General features: G+C 28.4%; 1 protein-coding gene across 2 annotated transcripts; it reads left to right on the forward strand.

Annotated features, from left to right (window-relative positions):
• Positions 1–9567: 9567 nt before the first annotated feature.
• LOC137826965 (xyloglucan endotransglucosylase/hydrolase protein 2-like) lies at positions 9568–12077 on the forward strand. 2 transcript variants are annotated; one of them, XM_068633130.1, is made up of 4 exons: positions 9568–9758; positions 10045–10145; positions 11242–11435; positions 11607–12077. In XM_068633130.1, exons 1-4 carry the CDS (start codon positions 9584–9586, stop codon positions 11986–11988), a joined length of 852 nt encoding a protein of 283 aa, XP_068489231.1. In that variant the 5' UTR covers positions 9568–9583; the 3' UTR covers positions 11989–12077. The 2 variants fall into 2 exon arrangements, with proteins under 2 accessions (XP_068489231.1, XP_068489232.1); XM_068633131.1 differs by having other exon boundaries at positions 11634–12077.
• The last annotated feature ends 3657 nt before the right edge of the window (positions 12078–15734 follow it).

Here is a 15734-nt window from a genome sequence, read left to right on the forward strand (position 1 = left end):
GAAGGTGGAGAAAGAAATTGCTATTACTTATGGCATATTTTGTTTCAAATCTGGGCTTTTATTTTAGTCATTTGGAGTGTTATATCTCTCTTAAATAGGTTTTTAACATTGTATTCCGAAGTTTAAAGTTTGGATTGTATTTTCTAGGTTCCAAAATACCTTTTGGAAAACATAATTGTATTCCCAAGTTTAGAGTTCAGAATGTCAAACCCATAAAATACCTTTCAAATTTTAGAATTCATAATAAAAATTTGTATTCTAAATTTTAGAGTTTGGAAGTTCTACAAATTATTCAATTCAAAAGAAATAACAAATCTTGCATCCTTTACTCAAGTGTAATTTTTGAAATTGAACGATTTATGGATGTGCACGTAAAAATTGTGGAAGTGCAGAAAGAAATTGCTATTACTTATTTAATATTTTGTTCGAAATCTTGGGCTTTTATTATAGGCTTTTTTATTTGTTGTAATTCCCATCATCAACTTTTGGAGTGTTATATCTCTCTTAAATAGGTTTTTAGCTTTGTATTACAAAATTTAAAGTTTGAAATGTATTTTCTGAGTTCCAAAATAGCTTTTGGAAAACGAAATTGTATTTTAAAGTTTAGAGTTGTAATGTATTTTCAAACCCATAAAATACCTTTCAAATTCTAGAATTCATAATACAATTTTGTATTCCAAATTTTAGAGTTTGGAAGGTCTACAAATTATACAATTCAAAAGAAAAAACAAATATGACATCTTTTACTTAAGGGTAATTTTGGAATTTAAAGATTTATGGAGGTGCAAGATAAAAATTTGTAGGTGGAGAAAGAAATTTCTATTACGTATTGAATCTTTTGTTCCAAATCTTGGACTTTTATTTTATGCCTTTTGTATTTGTTGTTATTCCCATCATCAACTTTTATAGTGTTATATCTCTCACTTGAATAGATTTTTAGTTTTTTATTCAAAATTTTAAAGTTTGGAATATATTTTCTAGGTTCCAAAATACCTTTTGGAAAACATAATTGTATTCCAAAGTTTAGAGTTCAGAATGTATTTTTAAACCCATAAAATACCTTTCAAACTCTAGAATTTATAATACAATTTTGTATTCCAAATTTTAGAGTTTGAAAAGGTATGAATTATACAATTAGAAAAAAAAAACAAATTTTGCACCTTGTACCCAAGAGTTATTTTAGAATTGAAAGATTTATGGAGGTGCTTCAAAAAAATTTGAAGGTGGAGAAAGAAATTGCCATTACTTATTGCACCTTTTGTTCCAAATATTAGACTTCTATTTTAGGCCTTTTTTATTTGTTGTTATTCCCATCATCAACTTTTGGAGTGTTATATCTCTCTCTTAAATAAATTTTTAGTTATTTGTATACTGCACAAATTATACGATATTTAATAAAAATAATTTATATGGATATTTATATGATGGTACATATATTTTTTTTTCTCAATACCTTTTTTAATAAAAATTAAAAAATATTAAATCTGAGAAACATAAAAATAAAAAAATATCAACACATAAAAATTTACTCTCAGAGTTACGTGATCCCCGATTTTTCATTATAAACAGAAATATGTAGGAAGGTTAGTCCTTGTCAAGTTCATTTTTTTTAAAAAAATTCTAGCTCACATTGGTCCAATCTTTTTCAAAAACATCATTAACTTATAAAACTACGAGAACCCTGAGTTTTCATTTTGAACATATACGTAGGAGGAATGCCAATTCTTATCGGGTTCACTCTTTTAAAACATCCAACTCACACTAGCCCAATCAATTCTAGGTTCCAAAACTATGTGATATCTGATTTTTTCATTATGAATTAAAATAGGTAGGAGCAAAATTTGTCCTTGTTGGGTTAACTTTCAAAATTTCGGTCTTGTTTTTTGAAAAGCCAGGCTCGCATTTGCACAACCCTTTTCAAATAGTTTAACACTCAGAACAACGTGATCTCTAATTTTCGTTATGAACAAAAATATGTAGGAGCAAAAAATTGATTTCACTTTTTTCAAAAGCATTGTTTCAACTGGAAAAGTCTAACTCACACTAGCATAAGGTAAAAATACATTTTGACCTCCAGAACTACGTGATCCCTTATTTTTTTGTAATGAACATAAATTTAAGGTTTGTTGGGTTCACTTTTTTCAAAAATTTGGTTACATTTTTTCAAGTTTTTTCACTTTTTAAAAAGCATAGCTCACACTAGCACACACGTTTTCAAATAGTTTAACTTTAGAACTATGTAAAGTCTGATTCCCGATATGAACGAAAATACGGAGCATCAAGGTTTATCCTTGTTGAGCCTTAAATAAAAATTTCAATTTTTTTCTTTATATTCAAACATATTTTTTTGTTTTTATTTTTGGGAAAAAATAAACATTTTGAAAAAAACACACTCATTTCACATATTTAATTAAAGGTATCGTATTCAAACAGACATTGTAAGGGTACTAATATTTTCCCTGCACGTAACCGACTTTCGGATCCTAAATCTAGTTTGTAGACCATCTTTTCAGTTTTTTTGTAGTTTTTCGCAATCTTCTTTATCTATTTTTACATATCAATTTTTTTGGCCTGTCGTCTGTTGTATTGACCCTGGTTGTGACAGTCGATTTTCTGTTACTTTGTTCAAATGTATGTGGACTAATATAATTACTTATAGAGGAATTTTGATAGATAATCTGGATTTACATTAGTAAACTTTACACGTTTGATATACAGTGGTGATAATGATGATCACGAATCATACATCAGGCTATACTAGCTCAAATAGTTTATTATATAGTGGATGAATTTGTTAAATATTGAGTCATTCATGTGCATCTAAAGCCATGAGTCTGATATGACATGAGTGAAGATAATGATGCCATTTTTCATGAATGTGAACTATTTGTGTAGAAAAATTTAGAAACTTTATTTGTAAATGGAAAAATGAATATATCATTAACAAGGTCCTATTTTTAATTGAGAATTTATATATTATTTTTGTTTAAAAATTATCATCCTTATTACTTATATATGCATTATATTAGGTAGTTATGATTAATTGAATTTTTGATTTGACTTATATTAATGTTATTGTTTCAAAAATACGCAAAGATAAAGAAAATATCAATTAGGAAGATTAAATTAGAAAAACATGAGATTCTCGATAACACTTTTGACCATGTTTCACCCCCTTCCAAAAATAGAAGTATCCAACCTTCATGTACAATGTTTCCATATGCCCTTCATCCATCTGATCCAAGTAAGTTGAATTAAAAATGTTTAGTTGCTAATTTTGAAAAATGATAGTTTAAGATAAAACCTAACTAATGTTTATTATTAAGAGTACCTCAAGTATACACTCACCCTCTTGGGCTTAATAATACATCTCAAGTGCATACTCATCTTCCTTTGTTCATTAACCCACCTCATGTGCATACTCATACTTTTGGGAATAGTAATCCACCTCCACCCCACTTGCATCTCAATTTAATTCAATACTTTCAATATCTCAATCTAGTAAGATGTCTTACTTACATATCATTTTGGTACTTATATATAAAACGCATAGACAATATATTTATTTTGGTGACTTGTATTAATTTCCAGGATGTTTTAAGAAAAAAATTATTTTCTACTAGTAAGTCAAATTCTGCACTTGAATTTCAATTTCAAATTGATAATCAACCTAAAAATGAATATATCCATGAATTTACATATGAACCTACACCAAGGTTACAATTTGATGGTGAAGGGGAAGAAAATGTGGATATTGAGATGCAAACTAAACAATCAAAGTATGATGGCTTATTGATATCATTGGTAAGCTTGAATCAATAACATTGCAAGCTCACATAGTATTATTTTTTTATGTTTGTCTTAAATTAACAATAAATTTCACATTTATTTTGCCAAATAATGAAGACACAAAAGTTAGAAAACAATTAACAGTGAATGATATTTGATTTTTATCTACTTATGAGAGAATTCTTGTGAACTGGAATAGCGAGAATCAAACAATTGATGATAGTATAACATTGTTGAATAAGTTTTTAAATCGTGTTGAAAGAAATGTTAAGGAATTTCCTATCTGCTAACAAAGTTGGAGGAAGATTCCCAAAGATTACAAAGAAGAAATATTTAAGAAAACCATTAAAGTAATTGATTTATGGATTTTTTCCTACGTTTTAGTTCATATTATATTTCAATTTTCATTTACTTGTTTAATAATTTTGAAGGCTAAGTTTGAAGTTGAATATGATATGCATGAAACATATATCTTCAAATCACTTAACACAAAATGGAGTTGAGTATAGACAACAACTATGACAACAAAAAGAGGATGGAACATGTTATAGAGATGAAATTATTGCAATATGTCAAAAAGGAATGAATAGAGACCATTGGACTTCTTTTGTTGACTATCACATTTTTATCCTTTTAAGTGTTATTTTACTTATATTTAGTAATTTTACTATATTTATGTTTAGGAAATTGCCAAAAAATACAAGGACAATAGAAAGAGGCAAATAGTTCCTCACACTAGTGGATCTAAGAGCACTGCATGGAAGAAAGATGAGGTGATGACTTGATTCTTCAATTATTTTAGTTATATCATATATCATAATTTGTATATACTTTTGTTACATTTTATAGGAGCAAGAACTTGGTCGCTAAGTTAAAAGGGGAGAAGTATGGGTAACAACACATAAACATGTTAATAGAGAATTTGTGAATGATGGGGCAAGAGAGATTGAAGTAAGCATAATTTTGTAAAGACGAAAACTCAACCAAATTGGATGAGAGCTTCATTCATAACATTTTTATTATTTGTAGAAAAAAAATTGAAGCATATTAAATCAAATACATATTCCTTTTCACAATTGAAGATTCATTAGCTGATCATTAGAAAGTCAAGAACATTGTGATCGTGTCTGGGGATGGAATTGGGACCTTGCCCTTCTTATGTGTTTGGATATACTAGGAATTCTCGCACTAATATATCTCCATCTTCTCCTTCTTATCTTGAATTGGTGAATCAAGTTATTGAACATGCATTTTATTATGTAGCAATTTGGTGTTATTTACTTTGAATTGTTATGCCAAGATTGGAAATGTTGTTGCATTGAATATTATTGGACAATATTAACAATTGTAGTAAATGTAGTGTGACTTTTGTTGATAAATTTGTTATTTTTTAATGTGTATGAGTTTTTTTCACTCTTTTTCATGATAAATTATGTTCTAATATAGCTCATTGCATGAAAGTTATAATTGGATGAACAAAATAGAATAATGATTAAAAAAACAAACGATTTGAAGAACGTGACAAAAGATTTGAGGCAATGATAAACTTTTTTGTTCAAAATTATCAAGATCAATTGCCTCCCGAGTTGACTATGTTCAATCCTTCATTGATAATATTTAAAAATTTAAATAACTTGTTTTATTTTTCACCATATTTATATTGTAGGTTTCCGATCAAGGAAGTGTGTTAACTAATAGAACTAATTCTGGACATCAAGAGAAACATATGTGGTAGTTGAAGAATTAGTATAATATGGAAGTGGCTTTGTGAGCGATATAGTAGTATTCTTCTTTTACTGTTTCCTTCTAGTTTTTTTAACTCATATTTTGTTCTTGAGTTTGAATATCAATGTGTATACTTGATAAATTTTTTATATAAATTTAAATTTAGTTATATATGCATAACTTGTCAATTTATAAGTGTTATATCCATTTATTTATTTTATTTATTTAAAGAGAACTTTATCAAATATAGATAAATAAATACTATATATGTAAATAATTGTGGTTGAAAAAACACATAAATGTTCATATTTATGAAACCTATAGTATTTTATGGAGGCTTTGAAACACATGTTATTGTTCTTTTACGGAGGTTCTAAAATCTATGGTATATGATATTTTGCGAAGACTCTGAAACTTAGTATTTTATGGAGGCTTTGAAATACATGTTATTGTTCTTTAATGGAGGTTCTAAAATCTATTGTATTTTACAAAGGTTTTGAAACCCACAATATTTTACGAAGGCTCTGAAACTTATGGTATTTTACGGAGACTTTGAAACTCATGTTATCTTACAGATACTCTAAAACCCATGATAATTAACGAGTTATGAAACATTTGTTAAATACTGATAAATAATTTAATGGAGATTTTAATCCTTGACAAGATAAAAATAAATTTCATTAAAACATTTTTTCTTATAGTTCCCAAAGATTAATATGTCGTCTCATAATTTTATGGAAAAATCAGATTTTTTGTGCTAGAATTCAGAATCAGATTTTATGTGCTAGAACTCAGTATGCCTTGTACTAATTTGCAACTTAAAGTTAAAGTTGAAGACTTAGAACATTCAAACTCAGGTTTTCTTAAAACATATGATGATTTTTCTAGTCAATATGTTAATAACTCTAAAAATGTAGTTTTTTCACCGTGGATAATTCTGCAAGATTTGTCACAAAAAATCAACGTATTCTTTCTTGTAGTCATGGTTGTTTGTCTTGCAATTATTTAGGTATGCCAATCTTTGTTGGTGCTCCAAAGTGTCAATTTCTTCAACCTTTGGCTGATAAAGTCAAATTGAAGCTAACATCTTGGAATGGAAAATCTCTTAGCATGATGAGTTGGATTCAGTTGGTCAATACGATGATTATTGGATTTTTAGCTTATAGTTTTAATATGTATAAATAGCCTATTTCACTTCTTGATCAAGTTGAGCAGTGGTGTCGAAATTTTATCTGGATTGGTGATAGTCTGAAAAAAGGCATAATCACCGTGAATTGGGATACGCTTTGTTCTCCTCTTGAGAATGTAGGTTTGAAGATTATTAATCTTCGTCATGAAAATAACGCATACATTCTTAAACTTGCTTCGAACTTTGCTTATAGTAATAGGCCTTGGTGTTTTCTCCTGAAAGTCAGGATTCTTAAATCAAAATACGAGTTTAGAATGGTTTGTAGATCCTCATCTCTTTGGCCTGGAATTAAACAGTTTTATTCTACTATACTTGATAATACTTCTTGGATTTTTGGTACAAGCACTTTTATTAATTTCTGGAATGATAAATGGTGTTATACTACTTCTTTAACAAATATTGCAGGATTATCTAATGGTGTTAGCCTTTTGGATACAGTCTCTCAATTTTGGATAGGTTGTGATTGGAATATTCCCTTGTCTTTATAACAGATGCCTCATTTTTTTAATCATATCGTGGTTAGTGAGAAGCATGATATTCCTAATTGGATTCTAGATGAGTATGGTCGTTTTACTCTTAAATTGTTTAGGATTTTTTTTTCTCGAAAGCAGGAGTTTCATGTGGTTGGGGTAAATTCATTTGGTCTTCATCTATTCCGCCTTCCAAAACTCTAGTACTTTGGAAAGTTTTTCATGGGCGACTTCCTACAAATCAACATATTCAAAATAAAGGTTAGCATATATGTACTATGTGTACGCTTTGTGAAAAACAAGAGGAATCTATTCAACATTTATTTTTTTGAATGTTCTAATGCTTTGCATATTTGGGGTTGAGTTCGACAGATTTTTATTACTTCTCATTTCCCTAATAAGGATGACTTCTTTCTTTTATTAAGAGTGATGATAATTCTTTGGTTAAATTGATTTAGCTTGTTGTGGTAACTTTCTCTATTTTGATGACATGGCATATGAGGAATTATGCTAGATTTCAGGATAAGATTGAGGTTTCTAGGGTTATTTCGATAATTAAGGACTTAACTTGTCTAGTGGAAAATTTGTCTAAAGCTTCAATGAAGAATGATATGTTGGATTTCAACGTGATTAAGTTTTTGGGTATTACTATTTGTAGTGGTAAAGTTCTTCGTCCTCTTCCTGTTAGATGGTAGTTTTCTTCACCAGGATGGGTTAAAATTAACACTGATGAGGCTGTTAGGGGGTATGCTGGTCTTGCTACTTGTGGAGGTATTTTCTGTGGGAGTATGAGGGAGTTTATTCTCTACGTTTCTTGAAGTTTAGACTGCTATGGTTGCTGAGTTTTATGGAATTATACATGTTATGGAGGAAGCTCAAAAGAATGAGGCTTACTAATGTCTGACTTGAATGTGATTCTGCCTTGGCTGTGTCGCGTTTACTTCTAGGACTAATGTTCCGTGTATGCTTTGCAATAGATGAAATACTTGTCTTAATTACTTTGGAAAAATCAGGTTTAGGGTTTCTCATATTTTTCGTGAAGGCACTGCATGTGCTGATACGTTGGCTAATTAGGATTTATTCATAGATAATCATTTCATTGGTATAATAGGTTTCCAACTAGTCTTTTTTTAGAATTCTTTATGAATAATAGGTAAAGTCTACCTATATATCGTTTTTGTTAACATGAGTTTTTGTCTAGTTCCCCCATATTTTTGTATTTTTTTAATAATACTTTTTTCATGTGATGACAGATGATTGTTGTTACTTAAGGTGTTCGCCTAACTGTGATGTCAAGTTGGATAATGATGCCTTACATGAAAATTTTTATTAAAAAAAAACTCAAACAATATGTGAATTTGCAACATTGGAGTCAAATTAAACTAATATCAACTTTCTAATTAAATCAAAACAAATTTTACGTTTCTTATTTTCCTTAATTAATGCATAAAATTACTCAATTAACATTAAAAATAATTATATATTGCTAAATTATGAAGACTTTCAAACTCAAACAATATTTGCAACATTGGAGTCAATTTAAACTAATATCAACTTTCTAATTATTAAATCAAAACAAAATTTTACGTTTCTTATTTTCCTTAATTAATGCATAAATTTGACTCATTTAACATTAAAAATAATTATATATTGCTAAATTATTTTATATTATTTGGTTCAATTTTTATTATTATAAAAAATAAATTAAATTTTTACTAAATAAATTCTCCCAATTGAGATTAATATTTTTAAAATACTATTTTAATTGGTTACTTTTTATAAAAAATACTAATCGTATAATGCCCGAAATACAAAATAGAAGTTGTAATGTTACATGCTTCATTGATAAAACATCATATTCTAATAATTACATGTTTTATATTCAAATAATTGATAATTTAAAATAATACTCCAACTCAAAGCAAATATTCGTGGTGCAATCGTAAGAAATGTTTTGCAAACAATTGAAGCTTTATGAAACATATCACTACATTTTCTCAAAAGAAAATATTTATAATTGATTGCACAGCAAATGGAAGAGCTGGAATGTTGTGGATTTTGGTGTGGCATGATATTTACGTAAGTCTAGAACAACCCAATTACATCTAAAAGAGGGAAAAGACAATATTTCTGATTGAAGCTTTTGTTATAGTGTTAACAATATTCTCATGAAAGTTAATTTATTAATGAATATGAAGGTACAAAAAGTCTCCATTTACATTGCTTCTGAAGAAAGCCCTAATGATGTGGTTTGATATGGACGATAATATTGAGAAGTCAATGGCGTATTGGCCATGCAATTATGGGTCATTGCATGCATGTTTCCAATTATAAACAAAGCTTACATCATCACATGTGTATATATATGGATGCATAACTTTTGCAAACAACATTGCATAGCTTGGGTTTTATGGGTTCTCAATCTTTCATTTTCCTTCTCCTTCTTGTTGTCCATGTTGCTGTCCAAGGAAGCATGGACACTGAAACAAGTTTCGATCAAAACTATGAGGTTGTTTGGGGTGATGATCATGTTGTGTCCTTAAACCAAGGGAAAGAAGTTCAGCTCACAATGGATAACTGTTCAGGTTAATTACTTATCATTTTCCTCTATGTGGCCTTCAATATTTTTCAATTATCTTTTACTTTATAGTTTAGTATTTTTCCTCTAAATAACAATTTTTTTTTTCAGCAATACAATACCCTTCTCTTTCAAAGTGGTTTTATGTTTTTCACAGATATGTGACTTAACAACATAAAAGTAAAAAACAAAGACTAAAAATGATGGATTAAATGAGAACATAAAGTTAGTTAAATTTTTGGAGATAAAAATGTGTTTAACTATGTTGTATGTGGATTTATTACTATATAAAGGATCTGGATTTGGATCAAAGATGGCATATGGGTCTGGACTGTTCCAGATGAGGATCAAAGTACCAAACAGGAATTCTGCTGGAATTGTCACAGCATTCTATGTGAGTTCTTTCAACTTTCATCCTACTTAATGGATAATCTCATACATACACATGGTTGATTCCATTACAAGAAAGTTTGATATTAGTGTGTCAAAGGTCAAAGTCATTGAAGTAGGAATCTTTAGAAGAGTTTCTTTATAAACTCTTTTCTACAAAGTGTGACAAAAAAATAAAATTATTTTTTTATAAATTAAAATTAATTTATGCATAAATTAATTTATAGAAAATTACTTATATTACCTTTTAAAAGTTTCATTTTTAAATTGTACATAATTAATCTTAAGTTATGGAGAAGTTAATTTTTATTTTTATTTTTTTTATAAAGAATTTATGTAGAAACTCACATTTCAACTTGTAAAAAACATATATTATATTTTTTTCTCTTATAATTTGGGAAAATATTGTCCATACAAGTCCTGTGAAGATACTTGGACATAGTCGAAAGAATTTAAAAAAAAAATGAAATAAATTTTTGAAGTTAATAAATGGTTGATGTTCTATCTTAATTATAATTTTTTAAAATTCTTGTTTTTTTTTAATTTCTGTATAATTTAATTTTAGTTTACAGGAAAACCTCTTTCTGCTGAAAGAGCTCTTCAGAGGAAACTTAGCTAGACAAGCCATAGTATCAACATTCAAGTAGTCGGTTATACGCTTAATCATCCCACAAGAATGTCTTTATACAAAATTACTAATTGGTAAAAACATAAAAAAAAAATACTAAATTCCTGGTGATTACTGCTTCTCGTAAAATAGCAAAAGATTGAATTATATTTGTATAAGAAACTAGCTGAATTTAATCAATATGACTTATTTTTTTCACTCTAATAAATAGGATTTTTTTTTTATTAATAAGTTGTTTAAATATTTCTAATAAAGAATTAACTTTTGATAAACAATGTTACCGTTAACAAATGAAAAGTTGTTATTTTTTTTCATCTACTTATTCATTATAAAATATTTTTATTTCTGATTATGAGACACAAACACTACATTTAACCTTTTTCTCTAACTATTGCACATATACGATGTAACTAAAATGTTTTATTATATGGAATTAAGTTGGAAAGTTTGTAATGTATTTGATGCATCGCAGTTAAGTTCCAAAGGAGGTAGGCATGACGAGTTGGATTTTGAATTCTTGGGCAATAGAAAAGGGAAGCCATATAGATTACAAACCAATGTATTTGTAGATGGCCAAGGGAATAGAGAGCAAAGAATCCGTCTTTGGTTTGACCCTACTGCACATTTCCACACTTACAGAATTCTTTGGAATCAACACCAAATTGTGTAAGATGCACTACACTCTTATCAAAAACCAGCAAAAAATACCCTTCCAACGTAAAACTTGAGCATTTTCACGATAAAAATAGGACTAATTTTTCAGAAAATTAAAGTTGATGAATTTGATAGTTTTTTTATAAGCCTTTTTTTATACATGTATCTGAAAGAAATTAGCAGATTTTTCGTGGATAACGTGCCCATTAGGGTATACAAGAACAAGACGAACATTGGAGTGGGATACCCATCAAAGGGAATGCAAATAGAAGCAACTTTGTGGGATGCAGAAAGCTGGGCAACAAATGGAGGAAAAACAAAAACTGATTGGAGTTATGCACCATTCAGAGCAAGTTTCCAAGGTTTTGATGTTAGTGGGTGTCAAGTTTTAACCTCAAATGCCAAAAACTGTTCTTCTGATAAGTACTGGTGGAATAGGCAGAAGTTTTGGCAGTTGGATCCTGTAAGACAAAGTGAATATGAACGTATCAAACACAAGTATATGACCTATGATTATTGTACTGATAGGAAACGATACCCTGAGATTCCCTTGGAGTGCCTTTAGTTAACTCATGTATATGCTTCAAAAATATGAATCATTTACAGCTACTGTTATTGGAATTCAAATGGTATATATTATATCTTTTGAGTGAATTTGGGTAGAAATTGTTTTTCTTGTCTAAAATTGGTATAGTTAAATGTTGTGAAATAGTTCAAACAAATTCATCATAGAAGTCTCTACACACAAACATGATATAATAATAGAGAATTCGCAAATATAATTACTAGAAGGTAAATGAATAAAAAGATTCACACATATATATATATATATATATACACGCGTGATTTAATTAAAGTTATTAAAAAAATTATTAAATATAAATTAATTTTAGAAACAAAAATAATTAGTTACGATTAATTTAAATATTATTTAAAAAATTAAAAATTATTAGTATTTAAAATAATTTTTATTATTAATAAAAAAATTAAATTAATTTTTAAATTAACATCTAATATTAGATTAGTTATTATGTTTTAACTACTAACTACTTTAAATTTTAAAATAGTTTCTATCGTCACTAAAATTTATAACATAAAATAGTTAGTAGTTAAAATTATGATAGTTAATGTTAGATACTAATTTACAAATTTTATTAATACTAGAAATTATTTTAGATACTTATATAATAATATCTAATTTATTTACTATAATAATTAATTATTTTTTATTTTTAAAATTAGTTTATATTTAATAATTTTTTTTAATGAATATTCACAAATTTCAATCAATATTTATGAAAAAAATCACCAAGAAATTGCAACTTCAAGTTTATCTTACTAAACTCCTATCCAACTCATAATTTCTTTTTTCAATTAAGCACACAAGTCTCATCTTAACTATTGTTACATGCTCCTATTTATACAACATATTATAATTAACTTTTGTGAAATACACTTAAACATAAGAAGAAGATACGTGAATCATGTTTTTCAATTTTGAGTTAAATGGTAACATCTCCGGACAACACTAGTTTCAATAGAGAAGAGACAAGACATCTACTACCATATATGCCGACGACAAATATAGAATATCTTGTATTGGATAGTCTTGTGAAAAATTAGCTACCATATATTTGTGTCGACTTAGTGTGGATATCATTTTCTTCGACCAAAACTCACGTAAAATTAACGTAAAATTGATTTTTTTTTGGATATTCTGACGTACGTGGGATACACGAAGAGAATAAGAAAAAAAATTAAAATTAATTTTACGTCAGTTTGGATTGACGTATTAGTATATTTAAATATTTTATTTTTTTTATAAATTATTTATTTTAAATTTATTTAATTTCTAATATTTTAATAAATATTTTAATTTTGAATTGTTTATTGTATGCTTAATTTTATTACATGCATAGATTGATTTATATTAAATTTCTTTTTTTAATATTGTAATAAATATTTTAATTTTGAATATTTTGATATAAGATAGTTAAATTAAATTTATTTAATTGATTAAGTGTTTGATTTTAAAATTATTTAAAGAAATTATCATAAAAAATTTAGAAAGAATTGAAAAATGTAGAAAAATAATAATTGAGTAAAAAAAATACGTATTTAAATTTTGTAAATGTTATATAAAATATACATAAATTTAGGAATATAAATTTAACATGAAGTAATTAATTAATGTAAAATTTAATGGATGTATTTCAAAATAGAGAGTCAATTTTATCGTAAAATTTGAAAGTAAACTTAAGAAAAGAAAAATTGATATGGTTGTTTGTCTTTCACTTATTTAGGAGTGCATATCTTTGTTGGTATTCCAAAGTGTCAATTTCTTCAACCTTTGACTGATAAAGTCAAATTGAAGCTAGCATCTTGAAAAGGTAAATCTCTTAGCATGATGGGTCAGATTCAATTGGTCAATACGGTGATTACTGAATTTCTAGCTTATAGTTTTAATATGTATAAATGACTTGTTTCACTTCTTAAGCAAGTTGAGTAGTGGTGTCGAAATTTTACTTGGACTAGTGATGATGGAAGAGGCCCCAACACCAACCCTTTGAGAGGCCACCAAAATGTTACATTAAGGCAATCACTGGAGTCATAGTCAAAGAGGGGTCAATAGGACACATTTTACATGTCAGAGATTCTAGTGTGTCATAGTTTTTCTTACTTTTCTAGTCAAAGTAGCATTGTTAAATCATTTTGTAAATATGATGAAACATGCAAAGTGGTACTTAAAAGGCTAAACCTAAGTTTAATTAGATATTTCTAAGTAAACTTAGGACCAACCCAATTAGCTAGACTTAATGGGCGTAAATTCTAGACCAACCACACAAGGAAGGATTCTAGAACCTTCCTCCATTTAGGTGCCACATTTCCCATGTGCTCACATTTCCCATGTGCTCCCATGTGCTCCCATGTGCTCCCATGTGCTCCCATGTGCTCACATTTGCATGTAATTTGGCTAGCATTTCCTCTTCATTTACATTTGCATTTCAGGTCCTCTAAGGCTATTTAAGGAGGAGCCTACCTCATGTTTTAATAAGATTAATTTGAGTATTGTTATGCTGCCAAACTTGAGCCATACATACTCCCTTTGCCTACAATCTCTCTAGATTTAGGTTATTGATCTTCAACCCATTCACCCACCAAAGAGGGCTGGCTGAACCTCCCTCACATCCCTACTATTCCTGCACCTACAAGGCCACCACACCTCCTAGGAGGGCCTTGATCCATCAACAAACCACTAAGCTTCCACAAACCACCCAAAAACCACAAAAGAGAAGAGCTCAATGCCATCAAGTGATATCCTGAATAAAGGCATAACTATTGTTAATTGGGCTTTGATTTGTTCTCCTCTTGAGAATGGAGGTTTGAAAATGATTAAACTTCATCATGAAAATAATGTGTATCTTCTTAAGCTTGTTTGGAACTTTGCTTATCCTGAAAGTCAGGGTTCTTAAATTAAAATACGAGTTTAGAAAGGTTTATAGATCCTCATATCTTTGACCTGGAATTAAGTAGTTTTATGTTACGATACTTATACTTCTTGGATTGTTAATACATGTACTTTTATTAATTTATGGAATGACAAATGGTATTCTTCTAATTCTTTAGCAAATATTGCAGGGGGTTTTGGACTGGTTGTGATTGGAATATTTCCTTGTCTTTACAACAAATGCCTCATTTTTTTAATCATGTCATGGTTAGGGAGGAACAAGATATTCCTAATTGGATTCTAGATGAGTCTAGTCGTTTCACTCTTAAATCGGCTGACTTTTTTCTTGGAACTAGTTGTTCCTTATGGTTGGGGTAAATTCATTTAGTCTTCATATATTTTGCCTTCCAAAACTCTAGTACTCTGGAAAGTTTTTCATGAGCGACTTCCTACAGATCAACATATTCAGAATAAAGGTTTGCATATATGTTCTATGTGTATGCTTTGTGAAAAGCATGAGGAATCTACTCAACATTTATTTTTTGAATGTTCTAATGCTTTGCATATTTGGAGTTGGGTTCAACAAAATTTTCTTACTTCTCATTTCTCTAATAAGGATGATCTTCTTTCTTTTATTAAGAGTGATGATAGCCTTTGGTTAAATTGAATAAGCTTGTTGTGATAACTTTTTCTATTTGGATGATATGGCGTATGAGGAATTATGTTAGATTTCAGGATAAGATTGATGTTTCTAGGGCTATTTCGACAATTAAAGATTTAACTTGTTTAGTGGGAAATTCGTCTAAAGCTTCAATGAAGAATGATATGTTGAATTTTAACGTGATTAAGTTTTTTGGTGTTAA

The sequence above is a fragment of the Phaseolus vulgaris genome, chromosome 8 (genome assembly GCF_000499845.2).
Source record: "Phaseolus vulgaris cultivar G19833 chromosome 8, P. vulgaris v2.0, whole genome shotgun sequence".
NCBI lineage: Eukaryota > Viridiplantae > Streptophyta > Magnoliopsida > Fabales > Fabaceae > Phaseolus > Phaseolus vulgaris.